Source organism: Polypterus senegalus, chromosome 8, assembly GCF_016835505.1.
Source record: "Polypterus senegalus isolate Bchr_013 chromosome 8, ASM1683550v1, whole genome shotgun sequence".
Classification (NCBI taxonomy): domain Eukaryota; kingdom Metazoa; phylum Chordata; class Cladistia; order Polypteriformes; family Polypteridae; genus Polypterus; species Polypterus senegalus.
In genome coordinates, this window is record NC_053161.1 from 179286849 (window position 1) to 179309267 (window position 22419).

The 22419-nt window shown below is 41.2% G+C and overlaps 1 protein-coding gene across 1 annotated transcript; it reads right to left on the reverse strand.

The window, feature by feature from the left end:
- Positions 1-201: 201 nt before the first annotated feature.
- LOC120533508 (gastrula zinc finger protein XlCGF57.1-like) lies at positions 202-22145 on the reverse strand. Its single transcript, XM_039760427.1, has 3 exons — positions 22021-22145; positions 15671-16100; positions 202-3767 (listed from the first exon to the last, which is right to left on the reverse strand). Exons 2-3 carry the CDS (start codon positions 16065-16067, stop codon positions 2443-2445), a joined length of 1722 nt encoding a protein of 573 aa, XP_039616361.1. The 5' UTR covers positions 16068-16100; positions 22021-22145; the 3' UTR covers positions 202-2442.
- Between the last annotated feature and the right edge of the window lie 274 nt (positions 22146-22419).

A 22419-nucleotide genomic window follows, 5' to 3' on the forward strand; every position in this document is an offset into this window, starting at 1 on the left:
CTCATATAACAATTAATACAATCACACTGTTCCTCCATTTCCCTGGCATTTTGTCCATATCTTCAGTATTAGATCCCACAACCTCACCTTTCCCTAAACTCTTTCTGACTTCCACCGGTATTTCCTGTTGCTTTCCCGTTCTTAGACAAAACTATGACCAGGTGTGTAATGAAAAAGCATTTCCAAAGAAGAGCCTCAAACTGCAGCAGAACCTTTTTATTATGAAAGTTTTTTTTTTGGTCCTCTTTAGCACTGTGAATATATTCAGATAAGATCTGGTAGGGAAGGTTAGAAGGATTACTGAGGTTGAATCTGACAAAAATTGTTACTTCTTTGTCTCCATCAATCCCAGCCTCCTCCTGAGTTTCATCACCCTGACCAGTACATATTCTATTGTGATACCAAAAATTCCATTCCAGCCTCCTTCTAGGTTTTATCATCATCATCAGTGAAAATCCTATTGCTGCCAAAAACAGATCCATCTAGTAAATTGTTTGCCAGTTTCAGAACAATAAAATGTCTGTCCCTTGTGTTGATCTGAAGTCAAGCCGTTTATGAAAGTCTTGTGTCACATTCAGAACAGTAATACACTTCCTCTACTATGTGAAGTGTAGAGTATCTTTGAAGATGGCTTCTGACAAAGAATTCTTCCACATTCACAACTGCAATATAGCATCTCTCAGGAGTTTATTTTTCCATAAAGGTCTCCTTGTGTACTTTTAAGCCAGATGTGATCCTCACTTGTTAGTCAAGACATGTTGTATTACCATGAGGTAATGACTCCTTTTGTAGTTCACAAGAAGTGCTAGTAATTGGTAGATCATCTACATGGTTATAAAGGTTTTGTTTGATCAGCCCTGTTGATCTTGGCATCACTAAAAATTTTAGTGTAAGCAGACCTGTCTAGTGGTCCGACGGTCATGGTTGCTGAATTGATGAATGATACTGATGGAGTAGGAAGGGCATGTCTGACTGATCTCTGTAATGTTATCATAAAAGAAGGTAACGTGCCAGAGGACTGGATGAGTATATTACTACTACTGTACAAGAAAAGGAGGGATCCAATGAGCTGAGCCTCATATAGTGTGATAAAGCTCTTAGAATATGGAATGAAGTTTGTCAAATGGGCTGCCGAGCAAAGAATCAGAGGAATGATAAACATGAAATGCAGTTTGGTTTCATGTGAGGACCTTCCATGCAATTTTTATTGTGAAACAGGTTCAGGAAATGTATGTAGACAAGTGTAAACTGACATTTTTCACTTTTGTAGATTTAGAAAAAACACTTAACTGTTTTCCAAGAAAAGACACGAGATTGGCCTATGGGAGTGGAGGAATAGCTTATAAAAGTGTATGGAGACAGCAAGAGTCTTAGCATGAAAGTGGAAGTACATCAAGGTTCAGACCATAGTAATTGAAGCAGCATATAGAGAAATAAGAGAAGGACCACCAATGTAACTTCTTTATGCAGATGATTTGGTTATAATTGATGGCAGGGAGGATGAATTAACAGAAAAGTTTCTTAAATGGAGAAACATATTGGGTGAGAGGAGATTGGCCATTAACCTAGGAGATGAAGGTAGGTGCAAAATAGGGAACTACAGAATAATCTGGAAGGTGGCCATTCAATGCATGTGGTAGAGGTGTGGAGTCGACTTCTACCAAGTGTGTGGAATGTGAGAAATGGGTGCAATAGTACGACAAAGATCAGCATCTCCTTCCTGTGCAGAAGATGTGGCATGAAATCACACAGACAGTCAGCAAGATGTCAGACTTAGTGACTGAAGGTGATAACAAAACTTAGCTACCCACTCTAATTTTGTATTTTGGTGATATCATACCATCTATAGTTGGGGCAGATTTAGCAGTGCCCGACAGATTGATGTGCAGTTGGCAAAAGTTTTGAGAAATATTACCATCACTAAAGTCCAAGGGAAACTTCATTAAAACAAAAGGGTATGGTAATGAGACACGAGCATTAAAATTTGAAAACCAGACGAAGTTAGAGATAACTGAGATGTGTATGATAAGATGGACATGTGATGTGCCCCTGAAAGACAGCCTGAAAAATGTAAATCTACACAGCAAAGCAAATGCTGAAAATATAAGTGTCAACTGGTGAAGGCGCTACTTTAGGTGGTAAGATGACATGATGTCAAAGGATGATGATGACTGGGTGAAGTAAAACTCTTGATCTATTGATGGATTGTAAGTAGGCTAGAAAAATGGATTGATGAGGTAAGAAGCGATATGAAGAAAATGAAACTTACAGGTGCCGACTTGCATGAGAGCAGTTGATGAAGAACAGGGATTTGAAGTAAAACAGCCAGCCAGGGTTATCCCGGAAACTAGCTATAAAACTGAATTGACCTCAGGTAATTTCATTTGCAGCTCGCAGCATTTGTTAATTTTCAAAATGTGAACATAACTTGCTGCTTAGTTTTTATTTTCTTTTGATATTTTTGCTTCTCTCTTTGACAGACTCTTTTGTGTTTCTCAGAATTGCTTGTTTTCGTTCAGTACAGTCAGAATGTGGCTTCTTTGTGTTGTGAATTCTCGTGTGCTTCTGAAGATGGCTCAGTCGTGAGAACTGTCTGCCACATTCCAAACAGCAAAAGGGCTTCTCTCCGGTGTGAAGTTTCTTGTGTCTATGTAGATTGCTCACTTGCGAAAATCGTTTCCCACATTCAGAACAGCAATATGGCTTCTCTCCTGTATGAATTCTCATATGAGTGGTAAGACTGCCCCTGTAAGAGAACTGTTTGCCACATTCACAACAGCTAAACAGCTTCTCTGAAGTATGAATTTTTTTGTGGGTCTGAAGATTGCTCGCTTGTGAACATCGCTTTCCACATTCAGAACAGCAATATGGCTTTTCTCCTGTGTGATTTCTCATATGAAAGTTAAGACCGCTCTTGTCGGAGAATCGTTTGCCACATTCAGAGCAGCAAAATGGCTTTTCTCCAGTATGAATTCTTGTGTGAGTCTGGAGAGTACCCTTTTGAGCAAATTGTTTTCCACACTCAGAACAGCAATAGGGTTTCTCTCCTGAGTGAACTCTCTTGTGGTTTTCCAAATGGCTGCTTTGCGCAAATTGTATTCCACAGTCAGAACAGCAATACGGCTTTCTTCCATTGTGAGAATTCACGTGGCTGTTAAGACTGCTCTTGACACGAAATCTTTCCCCACATTCAGGACAGCAATATGGCTTCTCACCAGTGTGAATTCTGGTGTGCGTCTGAAGATGGCTGCTTTTCAGAAATCTCTTACCACATTCAGAACACCAATATGGCTTCTCTTCAGTGTGAGTTCTCATGTGGATGTGGAGGCTGCTCCTGTAAATGAATGGTTTTCCACAATCTGAACAGCTAAATGGCTTCTTCGCAGCATGAATTCTTTGGTGGGTCTCAAGGTGTTTCTTTTTAGAAAACTGTTTTCCGCATTCAGAACAGCAATATGGCTGTCGCCCTGCAAGATTCAACTGACTTCCTACGTATTTGGATTTCCTTTGAAGACTTTTTCTTTGCTCTTTGCATACATACAAGGATCCTGAATTTGAATTTTGTTCCCGTTTTTGGGTATCAATTGCGTCTATTTTTGTTAGCTTCACAACAGGCTGAGAAATAAACTGCAAATAGGCTAGTGACAAAGTTTGTGGCTCAGAGGTCGATTTCTTCATATTTTCATGATGCAGTGTCTGTTCTTGTTTGTCATTAAGTAAAGTCTGAACCGGTGAAGCTGGGGAAAAGCTGGGACTCTCCTGTGTATCTGCAGAAAGGCACAGAAAAGGACAAGCATAAGTGACAGAAAGAACTGACAAGTGTAGCCATTTACTGTGGATCAGCTTGTCCAAATTATAACACAACCAACTAACAACAATACTTTCATGTTATACATAACACATTACCTTATCTCACCCTAATGCGTTGATATGCTTGGTTTTGTAACTGGCAAAGAAAACAAAAGTTGGAAAGCAGTAACATTTTTCAAGATGGGTGTCAAAAAAAGTCATCTTTAATGGGTAGAAAAATAAACATCAAGAAGAATCGACATCAAGGAGTTGAAGGCTAAATATCGAGAAAAGTCAACTTCATGGGGTAGAAGTCGAAGCAATGTTGGCATGAAGAGGTACAAAGCTAAACACTAAATAAAAGTAGTCACTGCAATTACTGATCATACGGCCTTGATGATGTTCAATTACATGACTAGAAATCGCAGGCTATGACCATGAGGTCAGGGACAAGTTACAAGATTTCTAGCTGTAGGGAATTTCAAATATAATGACTGCAATTGCTGATCTCATTGGTTTAAAGCAGGGGTCCCCAACCACCGGGCCACAGACTGGTCCGTGCCAAATGGATAAGGAGGCTGTTTTATTTTGGGTAAAACTTCCATCTGTGGCTCATAGATGCAGATAAGGCAACGCACTTGGTGAATAATTTATATATAGTGCACTTCATTATTTTTTGTTACACGCCTTGGCACCATCCCCCAACCCGCTCCGCGGAAAAAATTACCCAAATTAAAAGGGTCCTAGGTCACAAAAAGGTTGGGGTAATTTTAACTGACAAGCTAGCAAAAATGCATAAAAAACAAATGTCTTTGGAGAGCTTCTTTGGAAAAGGAAAAAGGCCCAATGAGGAGATAGAAGAAGAGCCTTCGACTTCCAAGAAAAAGAAAGCTGCATTTAATAGACAATATCAGGATTCCTACTTAAAATACGGGTTTATCGCTACAGGTGATTCTAACGCACCAAGCCCACTCTGCATAATATGTGGCGACATGCTAGCAAATGAGGCTATGAAGCCTTCAAAACTGCTTCGCCACCTAGAGGCCAAGCACCCTGCATTAAAAGACAAGCCTTTGCAATTTTTTGAAAGGAGAAAACATGAACAAGATGGACAGAGGCAACTGCTAATGGCCACCACCTCAACAAATGCGAGTGCACTGAGAGCTTCATACCTAGTGGCTAACTGCATTGCTAAGTTGAAGAAACCTTTTACTATAGGTGAGGAATTGATCCTGCCCGCTGCTAAGGACATTTGCCGTGAACTGCTAGGAGAGGCTGCTGTTAAAAAGATAGCACAGGTTCCTCTTTCGGCAAGCACTGTCACTAGGCGAATTGAGGATATAGCAGAGGACATTGAGACACAGTTGTTGGAGAGGATTAATAAGTCACCTTGGTATGCAATTCAGGTTGATGAGTCTACTGATATTGACAACAAGGCAATACTACTTGTTTATGTGTGAGATATATATATATATATATATATATATATATATATATATCAGGAGGATGTACATGAGGACATGTTATGTGCACTGCCACTGCCAAGCACCACCGCTGGTGCAGAACTATTCAAAGGAATATCAGGAAAGCTGGATTGGTCCTTTTGTGTCAGCATATGCACGGACGGAGCTGCTGCCATGACTGGACGGATTTCTGGTTTAATTGCTCGGGTTAAGGAGGTTGCACCTGAATGTGAGTCTACGCACTGTGTCATTCACAGGGAAATGTTGGCTTACCGAAAAATGTTACCTGAACTTAACAGTGCACTGAACAATGCCATTAAAGTCATTAACTACATCAAAGCAAATGCCCTAAACTTGCGTCTGTTCGAGCAGCTTTGTGATGAGATGGATACAGAGCACAAACACCTTCTCTTACAAACAGAAGTAAGATGGCTATCTAAAGGGAAATCGTTGGCCAGTTGAGGATCTTCTTCTCCATTTATCTTTATTCACTTATTAATTCATCTACTTATTTTTATTACCTTTAAGTTTTACTCTGCTGGCTTAGCTCTCTTTCTCAGGAGTGGGGTTTGATTTGCTTTTTGATCTTATGTTTGTAAAAATTTATTTATTTGTATGGATTTTGTTGTGTGATTTTAATAAAAAAAAAGTGACGGAATTCAAATATATGGATGACGATTTTACTGGGTATGTCTTAATAAGGGGTGACATGGTGGCACAGTAGTTGTGGTGCTGCCACACAGTAAGGAGATCAGATTTTGCGTTGTGGAGTCTACATGGGTTTTCCTCTCACAATCCAAACACTTGCAGGTCAGGTGGACTGGCAGTGCTAAACTAGTCTGTGTGTATGTTTTTCCCTACGTTTGATTGGTGCCCAGTCCAGTGTCTTGTTCCTTCCTTGTGCCCTATGCTATCTTGGAAAGGCTCCACTTACATGTGCCATAAAGCTAACACAGTTTTCTACAATAGGAACTTCATGGTCACAGTCAAACATGGTAGTGGTAGAAGGATGCTGTGGTGATATTTTGCCGCTTAAGGATCTGAGTGACTTTTTGTAATTGGAGGGAGCACACATTCAACCATCTACCAGGAAGTACGGAAGGAGAATGTCTGGTCATCGCTCCGCAATCTGAAGCTCAAGTGCAATTGTGTTATGCAGCAGGACAACAATCCTAACCAAAAGAGCAAGACAACCTCTGAATGGATGAGGTTTTTGAGTTACAAGAGCCACTGCGGAGATTTCTTTCAGAAAAAAAGCCACTGCTGGCAGAACATTTCGGTGACATGAACTGGTTCACAAAACTCGCTTACTTGTGCAACATATTCAATCTGCTTAATGAACTCAATCTGTCACTTCCGGGGAAAATGACAACTGTCTTCAAGTTGGCAGGCAAAATAGCAGCATTCAAAGCCAAACTTGAATTGTGAGGACGCCGAGTGAACAGAGATATTTGACACGTTTCAAACATTAGCAGGGGTTTTGGAAGAAACTGAGCCCGATTCAAAATTATCACTGCTCATGCACGACCACCTGTCTCTGCTTTTAAAAGAGTTCGAGTGGTCCTTTCCAACCACAAAAGACCCCCGAACTTCGAAAGAATGGGTACGTGACCCATTTGTGAACAAACCAGATGAATTGAGCCTGTCCGTGCAAGAAGAAAATCAACTGCTAGAGATTGCAAACGACAGTGGCCTTAAAAGTATGTTTCAAACAACAACTCTGCCGGCGTTCTGGATTAAGATCAAGGCAGAATTTCCAGAGATCGCCAAAAAAGCACTGAATGCCTTCCTTCCTTTTCCAACAACCTATCTTTGTGAAGTGGGATTTTCTGCAGTGATAGCGACTAAAACCAAAAAAAAAACTAGGAATTACAAAAAATAGTGAATTGCATAATTTAATGTCAAATGTTTAGCACAATTTCACATTTCCAAAAGTATCACAAGCTTACCACATTTCAAGAGCCAAGCAACGTACGGTTTGACAGCACCGGTACCTGTACAAATGTCTACTAAAAATGGTGAGCTTTAATGTAACCCCCTTTCTTTTATCCTTTGTCCATTCTGTTGAGATTTGACAAACACCATCAGCCCGGTGTGAATCGCTTTTCTCCTAAACCTGTTTTTCCTCTTTTCTTGCTACAGCATCACATGCATTGCACTTTTCACACACAAAATCTCCAGCAACTATATAAAAAAGTGATGGAATCCCTCAATAAATGCAAGTTATCAGGAATATACTAACAATCCAATTGTGCTTCTGTGGTGTTATGGGTCCACAGCTCGCTGAGCAAAGGCCGTTTTTTTAAATAAATAATCACCGCACTCGCGGCAGCTTAGTGAGGGGCATGGTGGCCATAGCAAGCCACGGGGCAATCTGCGGTGTGGGCGTTTCTCACCTAGTGCACAGGTGAGGGACTGCCCACATCCATGATTGTTCCTGTGGCTAATGTGCTGCAGCTGCTATGGCCCCTCGCAATATAAAAGAAGCGTGAGTCGGTTGGGAGAAGATCAGATAGAAAAAAAAGAAAAGTAAAGGATGGAGGTTACAGAGAGCGAGGGAGCAAGTCGGTGCAAGAGAGAGAGAGAGAGAGACACACGGAGCGAGTGGGCGAGCGAGCGAAGGAGCGCTCGTGGGCAGCTGAGAGGATGCCTGGGTGTTAGGCCGACGCCCAGGAGTTGGAGTTGAAGTCGCTCCCGCTGAGCAATCAGGTAGTGGGAGTGACCAGTGAAGGGCGACTGGCTGTAGAAGACCGGAAAGGCAGCGGGAGTTGCGAGGCTTGGAGTTGCAGTCCTTGGTGTGGTCGTCCTGGAGACCAAGGAGTCCAAGTCTCAGGTCTGGGATGAGTGCCAGACCGAAGCCTGGATCGGGAGCTCTCCAGACCTGTGTTAGTGAATGGAAAAGGGCAGCTGCAAAGAGCGTCTCGCCTGTTGTAGGGCCCATATGGGAGAAGAGGTGAGACGCTGACGCAAACAGAGAAGCAGCACCGGGCTTGTTGCTGATTTTTAAAGACTGCTTCCTAAGGAGCGTTTTAACCTCTGGTTTTAAGGATTGTTTTTGTTTCTATTGTTTTTATCTCCACGTTTCTTTTATGGATTATTTATTGAACAGTTTTGATGCACTGCACTTTACTTGGAACACTGTTTTTGTTTCGATATTTTAAATAAAAGCACTTTGCACTTTTTGAACCATCCCCTTGCTATGTTGTTGCCTCCACTGTCTAGCTCATCTCGGTGACATTATCGATGGTGTTGGGTTCAAGGGCTCCCGAACAAAGGATGGGAGCATGGAGCTGAACCCACATCGTCACCTTCACTCACTCAGAATATGGAACCAATGTAGTAAGTATTTTAAGATGGAGAAGCTTTAAGCTGTGGCACCTCTGCATGAGAACCACCTTTTTCCACCCTCTCAAACATATGCAGTTTTTAACATCTGAAAAACATTTGGGATTAAATCACTTAGAGATCTTTATATAGACAACTTCACATCCTACGAACAAGTACATTTCAAATGTAACTTTCCAGCAACACATTTCTTTCACTACCTTCAAATTAGAAACTTTGTTAAACAGAACCTGCCAAATTGTCCTCATCTCCCACCTTCCTCTATGCCGAAAAAAATATTGATCAGTCTTGAGGACTCAGACTGCATTTCTGCAATACATAAAATCATTTTACAGTCCCTCCCTTTCAAAGATCCAAGAGGACAATGGAAAAAGAATCTCTCAATCAATTTCAGAAAAGGAGTGGAAGGTGGCAATGCAAAGAATTCACTCGAGCTCCGTATGCACAAAGCATACAATTATTCAACTCAAAATTATATATCGAGCACATCTGTCTCGTCTGAAACTGTCCAAAATGTTTCCAGGGCAGGATCCACACTGTGAATGCTGCAATCAAGTCCCAGCCTCACTGGGTCACATGTTCTGGGCCTGCACCAAATTAACATCATTCTGGACCAAAATCTTTAAGTGCCTCTCAGACAGCCTTGGTGTCACAATCCCTCCTAATCCACTAACGGCTGTGCTTGGTGGGCTCACAGAGGGGTTTAAAGTGGAGAAGAACAAACAAACTGTAGTCTGCCTTTACTACACTATTGGCACGTAGACTTATCTCGCTCAACTGGAAGAATCCTAACTCTCCTCTGTTAAGTCAGTGAGTAACTGATGTTTTATATTATTAGAAACTGGAACAAATCAAATTCACACTTAGAGGATCTGTGCAGAACTTTTTCAAAACATGAAAGGATCTGATTAATAACAACATTTTAGAATAAGCTTTTAAAGCACTGAGGATTTTCTTCTCCATTTATCTTTATTCACTTATTAATTCATCTACTTATTTTTATTAGCTTTAAGTTTTACTCTGCTGGCTTAGCTCTCTTTCTCAGGAGTGGGGGTTGATTTGCTTTCGATCTTATGTTTGTAAAAATTTATTTATTTGTATGGATTTTGTTGTGTGATTTTAATTAAAAAAAAAGTGCCGGAATTCAAATATATGGATGACAATTTTACTGGGTATGTCTTAATAAGGAGGTGACATGGTGGCACAGTAGTTGTGGTGCTGCCACACAGTAAGGAGATCAGATTTTGCGTTGTGGAGTCTACATGGGTTTTCCTCACACAATCCAAAGACATGCAGGTCAGGTGGACTGGCAGTGCTAAACTAGTCTGTGTGTATGTTTTCCCCTATGTTGGATTGGTGCCCAGTCCAGTGTCTTGTTCCTTCCTTGTTCCCTATGCTATCTTGGATAGGCTCCACTTACATGTGCCATAAAGCTGACACAGTTTTCTACAATAAGAACTTCATGGTCACTGTCAAACATGGTGGTGGTAGAAGGATGCTGTGGTGATATTTTGCCGCTTAAGGATCTGAGTGACTTTTTGTAATTGAAGGGAGTACAGATTCAGCCATCTACCAGGAAGTACTGAAGGAGAATGTCTGGTCATCGGTCCGCAATCTGAAGCTCAAGTGCAATTGTGTTATGCAGCAGGACAACAATCCTAACCAAAAGAGCAAGACAACCTCTGAAAGGATGAGGAAAAAAACATGCAGTGGCCTGGTCAAAGTCCTGACTTGAACCCCATTGAGATGCTGTGGTGTGACTGTAAATGGGCAGTTCAAAGACAAAAACCCTACAATGTGGCTGAATTCAAACAATTCTATCAAGAGGTCAGGGACAAAATGTCTCCTCAGCAATGCCAAAGAGTGGCCTCCTGTTACTGGAAGTGTTTGATTGTAGCTGTTGGTGCTAAATGTGACATAACCAAGTTTTAAGATTAGTTTGGTCAGTTACGTCTTCACATGACTGATGTAGGTGTTGGTGAACGTGTTTCCTTCAAAAACCAGGAGGTCATTTAAAAACGGTGTATTGTGTTTGTTTAGGTTGTCTTTTGTATTAAATTAAATGTGTTTGGAGAAATAATGAAGTGTTATGAATAAGCAAAAAACAGTGGAAATCAGGAAGGCGCAAATCCTGTTTCATGGCACTGTACATTAAAAAAACTATTAACGCAAATTTCACTTGTGGAAAGAGTAAGTGCACCACTACATTAATAAATCCCAAAATTAAAATCTTGTACAGATTATTAGAACATTGATTTTTGTGTGAGCCTGCCGGATTTAAACATTTGACATTTAGTTTGTTTTTGGAGTGTATGTTATCACCATGCAGATATCAAAAGAGCACAGTAAGGCCTTCAAGAAGAAGGTTATAGATGATTACAAGTCTGCAAAGGAGATTTAAAAAATCTCTAAATAACTGCAAATCAAACATTCCATTGTCTGGAAGATCGTCTGCAAGGGGAGAAGATTTTAAACTGTCAACCTGTCCAAGCCAGGCTGCAAAGCAAGAAGCAGAAAGTCATCTAGAAGAGACCCAGAATTTCATTGCAGAACCCACCGGTAGCTCTTTCCACTGTTGACATCAAAGTTCCTAAGCTTACCATTAGAAAGAAGCTTCACACATGGGATATACACAGGAGGTGTGCCAGGAGAAAACAAAGGAATGTCAGGAGAAGACTAAGATGGCCTCTGAACACTTTGGCAAAGACCGGGGGCCTCATGTATAAACGGTGCGTACGCACAAAAATGTTGCATAAGAACATATCCACGCTCTAATCGCGATGTATAAAACCTAAACTTGGCGTAAAGCCACACACATTTCCATGGTACCTCAAACCCTGGTGTACTCAAGTTCTCCGCTCGGTTTTGCAGACTGGCGGCACCCAGCGTCAAAGCAGTGCTACTGTTCCTGTGTGGTTTCCCTTTCTTTTTCAGACCCACATTCCTGACATGGCTTTATAAATACTGTACACTGATATTAACTGCATATTGTTTATTAGTTTAATGCATCCGATTGTAATTAACCTGTAACAATATGATGGTCCACGGACTGGTTAAAATATTCCTAATACCATAGCTGATTTGCCGTTGTTACTCTCACTGCACCTTCTTCTTTCAGCTGCTCCCGTTAGGGGTTGCCACAGTGGATAATCTTTTTCCATATTACTCTCCCTGTACCACTCGGAGTATTTATTATCACTGTATCTGAGTGGAGAATCAAAGATCTACAGAAGCTGAGAAAGATAATTATCAGTATACAGCATCAAGCACACGCTGCCTCAGCCATGTTGTCTATTGAACTGCCCCCATACGACAAACGTTTCAAAGCCTTTTCTGTATGGACCTCGCGGTTCAGAAACAGTTTCATCCCAAGAACTATAAACACACTCAATCAATTGCTCCTTGTAGAACTGTCTGTACTTGTAAGTACAATCACCCCACTGTAAACTTGCACTACAGTTATAATATCGCACAACCTGAGCCACTTTATAAAGCGCGTATTTACATATGATAACGATATCATTATTAAGATGAAATGCAGCAAAATATGTTTATTATACAGATAAAACTTAAATTCATTTAAATAATCTATATTGTTAATAATTAAACATGCCGTTCACGGATTGTTCCTGACTCATGCTGTATTCTTGCTGGTGCTGGCACAACACTGGAAGGATAGATGGAAAGAATAATTAAACACGTACTACAAAGTGTGATGTATGGCCAGCTGTTCATCCCGGCCAATACCCCCACGCCGCCAGGTGGAGCCCTCCCTGCAGTATGGAGGTGCCCCGAAGACCAGCAGGGCATTATGGACATTGGAGTCTTTATTCACAGCCCTGCTGGATACCGTGGGGGCCGCCAGGAGTCGCTGCAGGGAGGCCCAGGGACTATTTGCCGTATGCCCAGGAAGTACATCATAGTCACATGGACAAAGAGAACGATGTGCTTCCTGGGTGAAGAAAAAAGGATTTTTTATCTGACCCGGAAGTGTTCCAGGTCACATGGACAGAGAGGGTGAAACGCTTCCGGGTTGAGCAGTATAAAGGACTGTGGGAAATCCCAGACGGACGACCTGACTTGGGAGGCAGGGTGGCTAAGCGTCTGGGAGTTTGGAGGATTGGAGTATTGTATTGTTTATTGAGTATTGTGGAGAGGAGCGTGCTTTGTGCACATTATTATTATAATAAATAATAATTGGACTTTTTATCTGATGTCTGACGAGTGGTCTGCGGGTACAAGGGTGTGAGAAAACCCTAAACTGTCACAGAAGATATTTCAATGTTCCTTAAAAGTTTTGAAGAATCACCATTCTAAGCTTACAGATGGCTTAACATCTATTACAGAGCTGATAGTGTGGCGATTGGGTATTTGGAGAAAGAAAAGTAAGGACAGGAATTGGCAGTTAGTACGTTTGAAAGAGACAGTACTGCTACTATAAAGTATTTCATCAAAGGTCGCGCACGGCGCAGCAAGCATCTTGCGTGAGACATGGACAGTCACTGTGCCACCGTGTTCCCATGTTTAATAACCCATGTTATTTTCAACATGAAAATTATATCACGTATACATCTCAGTATTTTAATTATTCAGAGAGCTGTAATATCACGAATGTAATGGATTCTGTGTCCTGTCGGAGGAAGAGAAAGCCGGTTTAAGAAGCACGTAGTGATTCACACATAGAGCACATTTAAGATCAAATACAAAACAAAGCATTTAACCTGCTACTTTAGTTACAATGGTATTTAAGAAACTAGTACATTAAACAATTTTAAGATGAAGTTTATGATGTTCTACTTTAATGACAAAATAAACTACGTGATTAAAGTGGAAATTTCAAGATTAAAGTTGACATTTCGTGCTTTTTTCCCCACAGTGTGCCTATTTTTTTTTTACTCTGTACCCTAATAAGCTTTCATATGACACTCGATGGTGGGCTACGACTTGCCTTTTCACAGCGACTTTGATATCTGACAACTTCTTTTTTATTTTGGGCACTGTGCGACTTTGTGAAGTTGAGCTTTCGAGTTTCTCCGATACTCTGTCACTTAACCAACTTCCTTTTGTTGATTATACCACTGTTTAAACCAACAAATAGTACGTTTTTATTTGCCTCCACTTGGTATTCACTGAAATTCTTATATTTTCCCCCATGCTTTTCCCATTGTCTTTTCAGAGAAGGCTGAGCTTAAGGGCTATTTATATTGATTTGTATATTCAAAGAGGCCTAATTCTGAGTGGAGTTGGGGCGGGACAGCTGGTGCATGCACGTGCGTTACTTTTCACACTGATCAGGATTTTTGTAGCAGAAGAATGTGGAAGTTGGTGTCTGCACACATTTATGAATCTGGATTTTTCTGTGCGTTTGCACATTCCCACTTTTGTGCTTACATCATGTTATAGTGCGCTATACATGAAGGCCCAGGACATCTGGACCAATGTGCTCTGGACGGTCGAGGCAAATGGAGCTATTTGGCTACAGTGCCAGAAGACATGCTGGGCAAAAATTAAATACAGTATTTAACCAAAAGAACTATTGTACAGGGTTGCTAGTGGAAATGGTTTTTGGGTTTTATTATTGTGTCAGGACCTGGGCATCCCATCATTATAGTATGCACTAGAAATTCTTTATTGTACCAGAGTGTGCTTGAGGATAATGTGAGACCATCTATCAGACAATTAAACCTCATCTGAACATGGACCTTGCAACATGAAATACCCCTAAACATATAGGTAAGTTAAGCAAAGAATTGCTGAAAAGAAAGAAATGGAGGGTACTGGAATGGTCAACCCAAAGCCTGGGTGTGAATCCCACTGAGATGCTGTGGGGGGATTTAAAATGGGCTGTGCATGCAAGACCCCCTCAAACATCACACAACTGAAAGAATTCTGCGTGGAGGAGTGGGAAACACTTTCTGACAATCAAAGTCAGAGACTGCTAGACAGTTCTTAAAAAAAACACCAACTGGAGGAGGCAATACCAACTATTAGAGCTAAGAGGGCAGTTATATTTTCAACAGATGGAAATAATATGTACAGTATGTTAATGTTTATTTAAATAAATTACAGAAAATTCAAGTTTTCATGTTATTCTCCAATTACATCATCTTAACCTATAAATATAATTTAAATTAAGATCAAATCTTGATATGTCCATATATGATAAAGAGGAAAATACACTGGGTGGGGTGTACTTACTTTTACACTTAAAAAATGTTGTTTTGTAAATTAAAAAAAATACATATAAAAATTGTGTTATGGTCAGTAAAAAGTAAGCCTGTAATATTTAATTTCCTTAAGAACTGAACAGGAGACACCTGTGGTCTACAGTTTTAATTGTAAAAAAGAAAAGGGTTTGACAATGAAACAGGGTCAGAACAAGAAGCCAAATGTCAAAAATAAAAACTCAATCCTTTCTTTGAACCTGCTTGACATTAACCACAAGCAGTTTGTTATTACAGTTGAATTTGAGTCATACATGGAGTGAAATATAATGATCCACTTTAGAGTATTAAGTAAAGATCCAATCAGAGCCAGGACCGCAAATCTATAGAGTCACCTAAAGAGGGTGCTGTGCACAGGAGGTCCCCTGGGTTTGAACTGCTCTGTAAGTAACAATGGGGGCAAACTGGAAAGCCCAGGAGTGCTAAATTAGAACAAGAGACTTGATGGTGGAATCAAAGTAGAAGGAGCTTCAGCTGCAGAAAAAGCAAACTGAAGTAACCAAGACATCAAAAGGGTTTCATTATTTCTTATTTTCTCTACAAATAATTAACTTGTTCATATTTGAATGTTGTGTTCTTCAAGATCTTACTTCATATGATAAAAATGGGCCCTTTAACAAGGCCATTAACTCGAAAATTGCTCCAGGGTGCTCTAAAATGGCTGACTCTGTGCTCTGACCTCCAAAGGTCAGGTGAAAAGACAATGATTAACAAAGAGCGTATGTATATGTGTGTGTGTGTATATAAATATATAAATATAAAGTCTTACAGTTTTAGCATTCACAATTTCAGTAACCACGTATGGACCTCTTAGTTTCCCTTTGTTGCCCCCTTTCAGTTCTTACTCACCTTCTTCAGTCTGATTTGTAGAGGATGCCTGACTTTCCGGTGTTTTCCTTGACGTTTCGTCACTCGTCGTTGTGTCTGAATCAGACTTCACACTGACAGAATGCTCCAGAACAGCACAGTTTCTTCTCTGGGGGGAGACTAATCCTGTCAGACCCCCATCTGGACCCCTAGACTGAAGGCTGGACTCTGAATGAAGGTCTTCTCTCTTGACTATAATGTGCTGTTCTTGTACATTGATGATGACAGGCTTTTCCTCCGTCTCTTCCTTAATGTGTAATGTCTCCTGTTCATAATCCTCACCTTTAATGGACAGACTCCCCTGTAGAGGGTACACATGTCCCCATTCATAGTCCACCTCCTCCTTAATATTCCTGGTCTTTATCTCCACAGCATTCATGTCTGTTATGAGAAATGGCAGCTTCTTCTTCCTCTGTATGGAAAGAAAAGGATTTAGTCCCGGTAGAGTTTAATTTACAAACACCCAGACATGTCAGTTTCATGCATTGTTCCTCCTCAGTTGAGATAGTGTCGGATATTTTAGAGATACCAGAGTAAGGGCAGTGATAGGAGTACAGAGTTTTAAATTGCTCAGTTTTATTTTCATCAGAAAGTTAAACTCTTTGACCCAAATAAATCAGCAGAGTGTTACGTGCATCATATTCCTTATCTTATAATCTACATTACAATGGTTATCAATGTCCAACTACAGATTAGCTCAAATCTTTCAACACAGCGCAGAAAAGCATTCCCAATTTACTTGACACTTTTCTTACAGGAATGCTCAACATAAAAAATCTATTTTTAATTCTTTTATTTACTGTGTTTATTGTAGAGATGGCTGAGAAATATGAGGGGTGTTCAATTATTTATCCACCTATAAAAAAACTGGATAGTCAAACTCTCCTCATTACTTTTCAATGTAATCCCCCCATGACTTTAACACACTTGGTCTACTTTTCCCCCAGTGATTTAATTCCTTTGAAACAGAAGGATTCATGATGGTCTTCCAGTCAAACTGCTACTGCCTCCCCTCGAGGTCATCGTCATCATGAAATCTTCAGATTTCAAAGAGAAAACAAACACTGGGAGCCCAGTCAGGACTCTGTGGTGGTTGATTAAGCTCTGGGAAGCCATAGCCTTCCATTTTTGCGATTTGTGGGACACTGCGCTGTTGTGTAGCAGCACCAAGCCTGCTAACACATTTATCATGACATTTCTGTTTGATGGCCTCATGTGATAACTTCATTGTGGAAGTTATTGTTGACTTGTGTGGCATGAATTCCAACAGCAGAACACTATTTGTATTCTAGAAAACTGTTGGCATGACTTTTCTGGCCAAATGGTGCACACAAAATCTGTGGTCCAGGAAGCCCTTAATGCTTCCATTCAATTGACTTTTGTTTGGTTTCAAGGTCCCCAGTAACAATCCATGTGGAAAAAGTCAGTGAAATGTTCTCTAAGAAGGTCCGAGTTCTTGTTACTGAATTCCTGAAGACATGATTTCTGTTCTAGTGTCAGCATTGAGGAAAACCCATCAGGAACTGACCTTTGACACCATCAGATGAGTATGGATTACTCTGGAAGCTGTGCCTGCTGCTGAAATTCTTTCCTTTGTAAGGAACACAATGACTGAACGTTGCTCCCAATCGGTCAGTTTCTTTCTAGACTCATAAGGCGAGGAGTTTGTCTTCCTCACTTTCTGTGTGCTTGACATGAAATGACTTCAAAGTGCAGGTGTTGCAGACCAAGACATGTCCTGACCTCCAGTTACAAGTTCAGATTTGTAACACAAATAAACAACACTCTGGTAGATAAATTACTGAACAACCCTTGTGTTGTTAATGTCACATTTTTACAGAGAACAGAGAGAACAACATTCCTGATCTAGTGAGCTTCAATGGCAATCCAAGGTCAACCAACATCAAAATCTCAACTTACTCGTGTTGAATAATCCGTCTATGACGTGTCCAATCGTGTACTCCAAATGTGTATTCTGACTAAAACATTCTCACAGACTTCACTAATATGGAGTTGAGGTTCTGAGCTGAAACCTTTCTTTTCCATAATTTGCAGGTCATTAAGCCACACATACAGAACTTCTGGGCTTTTCTGTCCCCTGTTTGTCAAACTGCACCGGTGAATTGACCTTCTTCTCGTGAAGCACTGTGAGGTCACACAGATAAGAGGCTTGTTTTCCATTTGATCGCATTGTCGCTCACTTTACTTGAACTTTTAGTCTCTAGTTGTTCTTCTCTCACAGACCAATGTGGACGTGATGTGAAAGACTAGCGGGCAACATACCAGCTGATCGAGTGTACAGGATGAAGTTCATCTTTTGGTGTGGCTTTCATAAAAATGTGTTACTGCTAGGCTAAAAACTAACACATTTATGGGAAATGGGAACTTGTTTTGGTGTACGTGTGGCTTAAAGGAAATATTTTGTTATGGACTTGTATGTGACCTTCATGTAATAACTGAGCCTATCACTTTAAAGAATCACCCAGCGTGCTCGATATAAGCAGGGAGGTCTGAATTAAAGAAGCCGTGTCTTGTAGTGCTGCGTTCCTTTAGCAGGAGTGGTGACCCAAGTGAGGTGGACACCTGCTATTGAATCTGTTTGAGTACCAAGGCATTGATAAGCACTTCAGTGGGTCAGAGTCACACTAACACTTATTATTTAGGAGTAACATTGGTTAAAAAATATGTTTCACTTAAGGCGCTTTTCCACTGCATAGTACGGCACGACACGGTTCAGTTCAGCTCACTTTTGGGGGGTTTTCCACTGGGAACAGTACCTGGTACCTGGTCCTTTTTTTAGTACCACCTCAGCCGAGGTTCCAAGCACGCCGACCCGTTACCAAAACGTGACGTGTAAACTCTGCTGGTCACTGATTGGCCGGAGAAAATCGTCATTACTGCGTCACTGAACTTGTGACACGAGACACAACAGACCCGCTAGATTTTTAGCACAGCCAGCAAAGGTTCGGACGCACCATTTTGTTTTAACCAAAAATGGCTGTTTCGTGGTCTATTGAGGAAGTACAGGCGTTCTCTCGTTGGTAGTCGAGGCCGGATCCAGCGAGAGCTGGATGGGGCGACGGAATAAAAAGTTTTCAGGAGGTCGCTAAGCTCTTGGGCGCACATGGCTACCATCGGACTTACAAACAGTGTAGGGACAAGTTAAAAAAAATGAAGAGCGAGCAGTAGAGGCGGCGCAACTATAACGACACGTGAATAATCCTGCCCACTCTAAAGCGGTACTAAACTGCAGTCGAAATGCAAACCGAGCCGAACCAAGGTGAGCTGTACTGAACCGTGCTGTGCCGTACTATGCAGTGGAAAAGCGCCATTAGAAAAGTACATACTAATACATTACACCTCTTATCTACCAAAACTGTCAGAACTTTGGCTAAACTGTCAACTCCTAACATGAAGCAGCACAGGAGCCAACAAATCAGGTGTTAGTGAGCAGGACTCCTGACCAATGAGTAAGGTGGAGGCGGGCTGTTCATTTAAAAGTGTGTCCTCATTTCAGCTCCATTTTTGCCCACAAGAGGACTGGTTTATTTAACCTCCTTGGCCTTAACCCCCAGTGTGACACGGGCTCAGACTTCTATGTAAATGTGGTTAAGCCCGAGTCACACTCAGGGTGATGTGTAATGCTCTGCGTAACAGTGTTAAGCCTAAATAACTCACAGAAACAGAACTCTGCTGCCATCTAGTGAATGAAAGAACATCATGTTGGAAAAACTCCTGCCACTCTAAGATAACTCAACAATCTTCATGAGCGACGTAGAGCCATCAACAAAAACACAATGGTGAATAAACACAAAGCCAGCTTTAGAAGAAGCCGAAAGTGAGCCATTAGCTGAATTGAGTGATAGCGATGACAATGTGAATCCATCACCAGACATTGACATAGACAGTGAAACTGACATGATGGACTCGTTGTCATATGTCCTGTGACTTTGGTTGATCTGAAGGTTCACTGGGGTGCAAGGAGGTGCAGAGCAAAAAGTAAAGAGGATTGTGATTAAGTAAAAGGACAAGAAAGATGGCAGCCCTCCAAGCACTGTGCAGAATGAGGTAACAGTCAAGGTTTGTGTCAGGAGAAATGTGGGGGTCACTAAACCTTGTGCTGTGGCTAAGACAATGGAGGGCATCGATCGTGAGGATCAGGCACCAACATTCTACCCTGTTATGTTCAAACAACAGAAAAAATATTAAAAACATGTGAAAAGAAGCCTGCGTCTACTGTCCTGATTGAGACGTCGAGCTGTGAATTGGCGACTGTTTCAAAATGTCACATGAAGGACGTGCACTAAATCAGCATCGGTACAGCAGTGGACACTCGACAGACCATACACTACTGTATTTATGGTGACATTTTAATATTGATATGTTTACAGTTATACAGAACATTTTTATTGAAAAATAAATCAATGTTTATCTGGGGGTAAACATATCGCTAGGGGGCTACTGATATTCTAGTAGGTCTCTAAGACATTGTGATCATACAATTGGATTCCTGCCATGTGACTTATCAGTAACTGAGATTCCTGTTGTGGATGTCTGGATATTGTTTGCTGTTTTTAGTGTTAATCTTCAGAGGTGCCTATCATATGAGGAGTTTTGTTATCTCCATTCTCTATAAAAACCTGAGATTAGCAATTATCTAAGCAATCACTACAAAGAACACAGGGCAAGGAAAACATTAAAAAGAAAGAGAAAAAAAGACATTTTGGGTGGAGAATTTCTTCAAAGTGTTACACGCACAGTACAAAGGGGGAAACACTAAGTGGTAATGTGCATAAAAAGTGAGAAATGTCAGGAATGTTGAGCTGGACATCGAACAAGGCCTGATACGCAGTAGGCAGACCAGCGCTAGGGTGACAGCCTGTCTCTCAATGATGACAAAACTAAAGAAATGTTCATGGACTTCAGGAAGACCCACACTCCATTTTAGGTGTGCTAGAGGGAATGAAAAACACCAAATTCACGGTGTGCACCTGGTGGAGGACCTGACGTGGTCTATCAATACATCCCAACTTGACCAAGAAAACACAGCAGCGACTCCACGTTCTGTGCTGGCTGAAGACAGCGAGCCTTCCATACAACACTTCATAGGGGACCCATTGAAGACGTCCTGACCTGACACGTTGTTTAGTGTGCTTACATGCACAAACATAACTGGGATAAGGCGAGTAACCAGTAAAGGCACAAACCTGCTTTCTAAAATATCCCTGGTTATGTGAGTGAGTCCATTTAGGGTGCTCTCTGATTTGCAAAGCACACCAATGACGAAAAAATAAACACAAACAAAAAAGATTAATCATTGCCAATGGCTGCCATGAATCCAAAAACAAGCATGGAGCCTGTGTGTCCCGTTTCTGCTAATCTTAATTCTGTACATTCAGATCATCAGCACGAATTTAGAAAATTCTCAAAAATGAAGACAGATTACTTCGACAAGAAGAAGGGATAATACAATTGCCCTGGAAATTTCCTTTTGTGGAGGTTTCCATCGTTTTCCACTTTATTACACATAACTTAATTTATTGACTTATTTGTTTTGATTTCTTTGTATGTGTGGTACTTGGGTTGTTACCCGACATCAGGTGAAAAGTTCATATCAATAGCCCCATTAGAAATAGATTCACCGAGAAAAACATTGACGCGTTCAATACTTATTTTCCCCGCTGTATAAAGATGGTGTGGTGGGATGAAGCCCACTTGAATCTTTCTTTTTTTTTTTTGACGCTTGACGGTAAAATAACGTGTCGAGAAAACAGCTCGTCCTCCTTGAATGACACTCACAATAGCGATGTTTAAGGAAGCAGACACAAATATAAATCCGTGCAAATGGGACACTCGTGCGGCGGCCGTACAGCGACAGATAATAAAGGGGATCAGCCGTCGGGTGCTGCTGGACTGTCCACTAATTTCTCGGCGAACACCTCGATAATGACTGACTGACTGACTTACACGCGCACACACCGAGTTTTAGACCGATCTGAACCAAACGCACCCTGAAAGAAAAAAAAAAAAATCTGAACTCGACGAGCATCTCGTGTTCACATTAACAGTCCCAGCACTGAGCTCAAGTCGTACGGCTAACCCAATAGACTACTAATGGAGGAATACAAGCAAGCGATGGGGTTACCAGTCCTGGCTTTTCAATAGTATAAAAAGGGGATGTGAACCGAGCTGAGGACTCGTGAGCTGACCGGAGCACAGCTGCAAGGCTCGAAGTACCAGACGGTTACCGCCTGCCAATAAAAAGCACTGCTCATCTGATACAATTTTAACAAATTTTCTCTATTTCTTCCATATGTCACGTAAGCACGTACCTTTTGTTCTCCATGAATCTTATTGTGCAGCTAAGCTTCAGGAAACTGGCCAGCGTGTCGCCGCCCACTTCTCGATCTGCTCCTCGGAGAGCGTCAGACACTGGGAGGTAGTGCGCGCATGCCTGGAAATTAATACGCATGCGCGAAGCCGATCGGGCGGCCCACACACATATACTGTACAGACTTAAGCAGGCGCAGGGGGGCGGGTCTAGTTGACAGAACCGAGTGGACGATATCCACTATTAATACATTATTGCAATAAAACGGGACCAAATAATAGCGTACACATGAAGTTTATTTACAATTAGACGTCTTTTAATAACAGCATTTCACCGCAACGAAATCGGTTTCGTCTGCTATGGCGCTACTTACTGAAGAAGCTGGGTAATTTCAACGGGT

Coding starts and splice junctions, on each gene's coding strand:
- LOC120533508 (XM_039760427.1), bottom strand. CDS start 16,067: ATGAATGCTGTGGAGATAAAGACCAGGAATATTAAGGAGGAGGTGGAC. Junction 3,768..15,670: donor TACAAATCAGACTGAAGAAG/GTGAGTAAGAAC, acceptor GCCTTTCTGCAG/ATACACAGGAGAGTCCCAGC.